General features: G+C 31.3%; 1 protein-coding gene across 1 annotated transcript; it reads left to right on the top strand.

Annotated features, from left to right (window-relative positions):
* The first annotated feature begins 5,659 nt into the window (after positions 1 to 5,659).
* On the top strand, positions 5,660 to 6,629 carry LOC145051725 (large ribosomal subunit protein uL14c-like). Its single transcript, XM_078999560.1, has 2 exons — positions 5,660 to 5,905; positions 6,162 to 6,629. Exons 1-2 carry the CDS (start codon positions 5,675 to 5,677, stop codon positions 6,513 to 6,515), a joined length of 585 nt encoding a protein of 194 aa, XP_078855686.1. The 5' UTR covers positions 5,660 to 5,674; the 3' UTR covers positions 6,516 to 6,629.
* The last annotated feature ends 422 nt before the right edge of the window (positions 6,630 to 7,051 follow it).

Genomic DNA, 7,051 nt, shown 5'->3' on the forward strand with positions numbered 1-7,051 from the left:
TAAAGCACAATAAAAGAATTTTACAAAAGGCTAATATTCAAAATTGGATCGTAAAATAAAACCTGCAAAGGGTTATCAACCCGTCGATGTGGAGCTTGTCGGTCTTAGAGAGAACGAGTGTGGAATTCAAACTTTGGTACACTTAATATATCGCTAGTATCCCTATTTAGTATTTACCTCTATGTGAGCCTTGTGGCTGATTGACGAGGACTTCTCACATAATACGTTATCATTTTTTTAGTGAATAATTTTTGAATATTTTATTATGGATCATACTTTTTAATTATGAAAGACTCTCACTTTCGTATTTCTGAAAGACTCAAACTTTCATAGTTGACAATATAGTTATTTCAAAACATGCTACTTGCATATTTATAAAAACAATATTTTACATTGATAAAGAAATTACAAATGACTGGATACAAACCGACTATTACAAAATGTTATATATTACACAACTACCTAGGATACTATACATTTATACATACATGATCCCTAAATACAAAAGTAATATTACAACTATTCTAAACCTTCCGACAGTAAATGACTATACTGGTTATTTATCTCCTGCAAATTTGTTAAACATTGAGAGGGTAAGCGGTGACGCTTAATGAGTTCAATAATAGATACAATATAACGTTATGCCATATATATACTTCAATATGGCAGAAGCAAAGAGGAACAAGGAACAACAATGACATATGTGAATCATGTGTCAAACTTTTCATTATAATCATTGATTTGATTCAAAGATATACAATTAATGAGAGATAACGATTTTCATACTTGATATACATCAACAAAGCTTCGGCCCAAATGACACAGAAGACATACAACTTCAGATTAACATTTTGGTAGATTTCAGGCTTTCAGCCCTGTCTAACCTTCTACCAATACCATAGAATAGAAATCATTCTCTTAGGGAGACATGTTCTACATGGCCAGAGGCTACATACCAGTACCAATGTGAATCTAAGTCCTTTCATTGATCACATGGTCAAAGGTATTTCTTTGCTATTAAAAATAGCGAATAAAAATAACACAGAGAAATAACCCGGAATAATAACACTGAAAAACACATAGCACATATAACACATAACATACAATTGTTTCCTATATATTAAACCCACCTTGAAATAATCGGGGGTTAAAATAGTAATTTGAGCAGCATTTCGGCTCCAAATATGACTTTATTCGTTGAAAATCGGGAGATTTATTGAAAACCGGGCTCTGCGAAGGTAGAGCTTCAAAACCGAAAAGATAAATTTTTAGGGCTTCTCGGGAACTTCGGGACGTATTTCGGGTGCTAAAATTGATATCGGGGCTTCGAGGGATGTCAAAATATTAAAAATATAGAAAAGGGGGAGAAAATGGCTAATTTCCAAAATTACTCGGGAAGGCTTGCAACCTTCTATTTGTAGGGGTGAGAGGGTTCAGATCCGAGGGCTGAGAAGGTTGCACGCGACAGCAGATGCGAGGGCCATGTGGCTCGTGTGAGGCTCGGACACGCGAAGGGGGGGGGGGGCAGCTGGCGCTTCAGACTCCAGACCAAACACGCGTCGGATGCGAGACTACAGGCGTCGAACGCTCGGACGCACAGCGCATGCATCGGACATGAGGATCGACGACATCGGAGACGAGGCGGACAAGGGTCGGACATGAGCGGATCCGACGACGTGGCTAAAGCTGAGCCATGCGATTTTCTTGGATTTCGTAATTAATTTCGATTTTTATGCCCTGAACTTCTAAAATCCATAACTTTCGCATACGGGCTCCGTTTTTGACGTTCTTTATATGCACACATAGATAAAATTATGCTCTAAAAGTTTTGTTTAGACTTAGTCGGCTAATTTTGACTTTATTTTTAATATTATTATTTTTAACAGACCGGGACTGGTAAATCCGTTAAAAATTCATAACTTCTTCATCCGACATCCGTTTTCGTCAGACTTTTTAGTGTTGTACTACTATTGACGAGATCTTCAATTCTCGTTTAGGTTGTGTCGGCTAAAAATCACTCGATCTAAAATTTGAGTTTTTAGCTGTCTACTGCTAAGCTGAAACTTAGAAAAATCATAACTTCCTCATACAAAGTCAGATTTTGGCGTTCTTTTTATCGAACTTCTCGGTTTAACAAATACTACGACTTTTATTTAGATCACTAAGGCTAAAAAGTAGTTTATCAAAAGCTCACTTTTTATGTCATCCGGCATCGCGCTGGTTTTGTCGCGGATCTTCGATTGGTCATAACTCATTCGTTATAACTCGGATTTCGATGAGGTTTTCGCCTACAAGTTTCTAACGAGATTATTTACAACTTTCAATAATAAAATTTTACTTATTTTAAATTTTAAATTTTCGTTAAATTTCACTATTTGACTTTTAATTGGAATCTTATAAGACTTCCAATATTTTCTGAGTGATTCTAAACATAGTTTACTTCATTTCTAGTAAAAACTATCTGTTAGAACTCAACACTCAATTTCACATAATATTTCATAATATTATTCTCTTTTATAATTTACAATACACGATTTCAAAATGTGTATGTTACAAATTATATGTATTTATGTGTACATTATTTATTTTTTCTAGCATTGAATTTATCGGCTGATAAATTATTTTTCAAAAAACTCATGACACCAATCGTCCACAAGTTTTTTTTTTATTTTACGTTAATGCTTGATGACATTGAATTACTATTAAAAAAATATTCGTTTTATTTTTCGTCTAATATATCTATTATTTTTCTAAAGTGAGAAACTTCCCCTTTGCCTCCTGTATAAGCAACACTACAAGATGCATTGCTTTGTTGTTAGAAGTAGAACCATGCTTTCTTTTCCATGAAATTACATATTTGATGCAATACAATATTAAACATTATATAATTAATTTATTACTTTCTTAATAAAGGTAGAATAGAAAATGCCAACATGGTGTGAATCTAGAAGGTTTTAAATTTCTTGTAATGTTCATAGATGATAGAAGAAAGGGAGAAGTGTTTATACGCCTTTAGGAATTATTTCTTTTTGCATTGTTACTTTATGCACTGTACTTGGAGACTCCCAACATGGGATTGTTAAAGTTCCTGTAATTATATTGTAAAGTGTCCACATCATCGGTGGTCTTTGAAATTATGTAATTACTTGCAAGGCGAGATGACAGAATAGGTCATTATCTCGAAAATATAGTGTAGATTAAACTAACCATCAAAATATATGTATCTATATCTCTAAATCTAATACAAATTAACAAAATTGATATATATTTTAAGAATTATAGAACATTTTATTAAATTAATTTCACTACGATGCAACGAAAGCATCGTGGATCCATTTTTATAAAAAATTTTAATAAATTCTAAAACATATTAATAAATTAAACAAGATATCTTTTATTTATTATATAACTTTTACTTTTATATATTGAATATGAAAAGAGTAACCTAGTAATTGGTGACATGCAGTGTGATTATCTAATAATTATATTTTGATATTGGAGTCATGAGAGTACTTGAAATACATGATATGAATTAATTAAAAGCTCAACAATAACAGGTTATTTTTTTTATTTTAATTTTTTTTTTGCGTTGAATCTAACCTACTCTTTAATCCATTTATGGTTATTAAAAGTCTGTCCGAGGAATTTCAAGTTCAACGGCGTTTTAGACAAAACAACCCATTATCCATGTCTCTCTTTATTATTGCTATGAAAGGCATCCTCTCTTTAATAAATCAAGATTTTTTGTCATATGTCAATCTTTTATGAGTTTTGATACTTATCATTTTGTGGTATTTTTAAAATAAATATTATCAACTTGTTAATTTTAGTTTGTTTCAATTTTTAAAATTAAAGTCATATATTTATATATGTAAAATATTAAATATCATATATATGATACTATTAAATTGCAATAAATATGTTTTTTTTTTATTTTAAAGTTATACATTAAAAAATATTTTTTGTTTACATTTTAATGTTTATTTATTTTTTTTAAATAAACCTGTGTAATACACGGATTTCACATTTAGTGTAGCAATAAAAGATTTGAGATTTTGCATAGGTTCTTTCCAATGACGGATTCAGAATTTCGATATACTGGGGGCATAGAAAAGGAGATCAGGTCAAAACAATTTTAAATAACCTCTTGTCACTATTGCCCCATCACTAAGAAAACAATGTTTGTATGGACAAAGCTTTACCACCATAAGGATTTTTTTTTTCCACAATAATGATTTTTTTCATATTCTGAAATGCACAAACATCTAGTTTTCATAAGGATATTTAATTTACGGCCAAACATGTATATAAATATGCTTAATTTTGATTCAGATAACTTCATTGATTATTAGATTGATGCAAACTAAATAGATTACAAACTAATATCCTATAGGTGTTGAAAATTTCAGCATGCCTTTCAAGAGTTAGAATTCAGTTCTTTGTGAAACTGACATACCAAAAACAAACAAAATAAAAATCACATTTTATCTAGACATTTTTCAAACGGTTGATATGCATACAAAATCTTATATATATAAAAAAAATGAATAATTATAATTCTATAGGGTTGAATAAAAATTCAATTAATCTTTTGATAAAATTGCTATTTTTAGTGTGTGACTCGTTGGTTTTTTGAGGGTTAGTATAAAAAATCAGCCCCACGGTATAAACAAATAACTATAGAAGTAATAATCATTTCATCACTTCGTATTATCTGGATCCAAAGAATCAGTCAAGATTTGATATATTGTTCATATTGTTGTAGCAACTGAAATCTTTTTTTATTATTTATTAAAAAATATGCTTCTAAGTTGTCAATCGAAATAAAAAAGAAAGGGTATGGATAAATGGAAGGATGAGAGAAAGAAAGAAAAAGAATATTGATGATATAGAATTCCAATATGTAAGGTCTATGAGTCATCTCAAAAAAAGTTATGTAATAAAGCATCAATACGGATTCATCATTAACATTAAATGGATTTGCTCATCGAACAAAAAATAAAGAGTTTCGAGCCAATAAAGGCTAAGAATATTGACTCAAGAACTAATAGCTCCATTGTAGAATTCAGACCTAACCATTAAGTAAGAAGCGATGGGAACGATAGAACCTGTGAATTCAAAAGATTCTAGTGAAAATGAATTCGAATGATTCATGGATCGGGATGGCGGAACCGACCAGAAACCAATTCATCTATTCGGAAAAGTTATGAACTAATGATAGAATTGAAATAGAAATTGAAAGAGTAAATATTCGCCCGCGAACACTTTATTTTTTTGGATTGCTAAATTTGGGTCAATCCAATACGATAAAGAGTAAAACAAAAGAAAGATTCATTTTAACAATCTAAAATAGATAAATATAAAAAAAATAGTTATGTTATTTAATATATTTAGTTATCTATACAAACAAGATATACAAATTCATAATAGATTTGATCTAGATTAAATGAAATCCATGATTCATTATATTACTTATTAAATACATGTATATTTTCATTCAAATTATATTCTGTCTGAATTGAATTCAAAATGTTTAATTTGAATTCATTTTATTCGCGAGGAGCTGGATGAGAAGAAACTCTCACGCCCAGTTTTGTAATAGAGATGAAATTCAAAATAAACCATCAACTATAACCCCAAAAGAACCAGATTTCGTAAACAACATAGAGGAAGAATGAAGGGAATATCTTATCGAGGTAATGCTATTTGTTTTGGTAAATATGCTCTTCAGGCACTTGAACCCGCTTGGATCACCTCTAGACAAATAGAAGCAGGTCGACGAGCAATGACACGAAATGCACGTCGTCGTGGAAAAATATGGGTCCGTATATTTCCAGATAAACCAGTTACAGTAAGACCCGCAGAAACATGTATGGGTTCAGGTAAACGCTCTCCCGAATATTGGGTAGCTGTTTAAACCAGGTCGAATACTTTATGAAATGGGTGGACTAATAGAAAATATAGCCAGAAGGGCTATTTCAATAGCAACGTCCAAAATGCCTATACGAGCTCAATTCATCATTTCGGGATAAAAAAAGAAATAGGCCTTGGGTAAAAAAAATAGCGGGTGCGGGTTTCTTTTTTTGGACAAACAATATTTCTTTTTTTCTTCGACCTTTGTATTGTAAAAAACAGATAAAAATGATATGATTCAACCTCAGACCTATTTGAATGTAGCAAATAACAGCGGGCCTCGAGAATTGATGTGTATTCGAATCATAGGAGCTAGCAATTGCCGATATGCTCATATTGGTGACGTTACTGCTGTTGTGATCAAAGACGCAGTTCCAAAAATGCCTCTAGAAAGATCAGAAGTGGCTAGAGTTGTAATTGTCCGTACTTGTAAAGAACTTAAACGTGACAACGGTATGATAATACGATATGATGACAATGCCGCAGTCGTGATTGATCAAGAAGGAAATCCAAAAGGAATGCGAGTTTTTGGTGCGATTGCCCGAGAATTGAGACAGTTCAATTTTACTAAAATATTTTCATTAGCCCCTGAGGTATTATAGGTATTATAAAATCAGAGCACGATATGGTTATAGTAGGGTATTTAAAAGAAATATATTAAGATTCATCTAGTAGATTTTGTCTCACGTATATACCTTTCAAAATTAATATTCATAAACAAATACATAAAAAAACATGTTGATTATATCCAAATTTGGAGGAACCAATAATTTTAATTAATCATGGGTAGTAATACTATTGCTGACATAATAACCTCTATACGAAATGCCTATATGTATAGAAAAAGCGTGGTTCGAGTAGCATCTACGAATATCAGCCAAAGTATTGTCACCAATAATTTTAATTAATCATGGGTAGTGATACCATTGCTGACATAATAACTTCTATACAAAATGCCGATATGTATAGAAAAAGCATGGTTCGAGTAGCATCTACTAATATCAGCCAAAGTATTGTTAAAATATTGATGTCAATACGACAAGCCATACAAATGCACAAGAACTATTTTTGTTAAACAAAGATAATGATAACAACTGTAGAACTCATAATCTAAACTTGGTTCATTGCAAACATTCCT

Source organism: Lactuca serriola, chromosome 5 (genome assembly GCF_051521515.1).
Source record: "Lactuca serriola cultivar US96UC23 chromosome 5, Lser_US96UC23_V15, whole genome shotgun sequence".
NCBI lineage: Eukaryota > Viridiplantae > Streptophyta > Magnoliopsida > Asterales > Asteraceae > Lactuca > Lactuca serriola.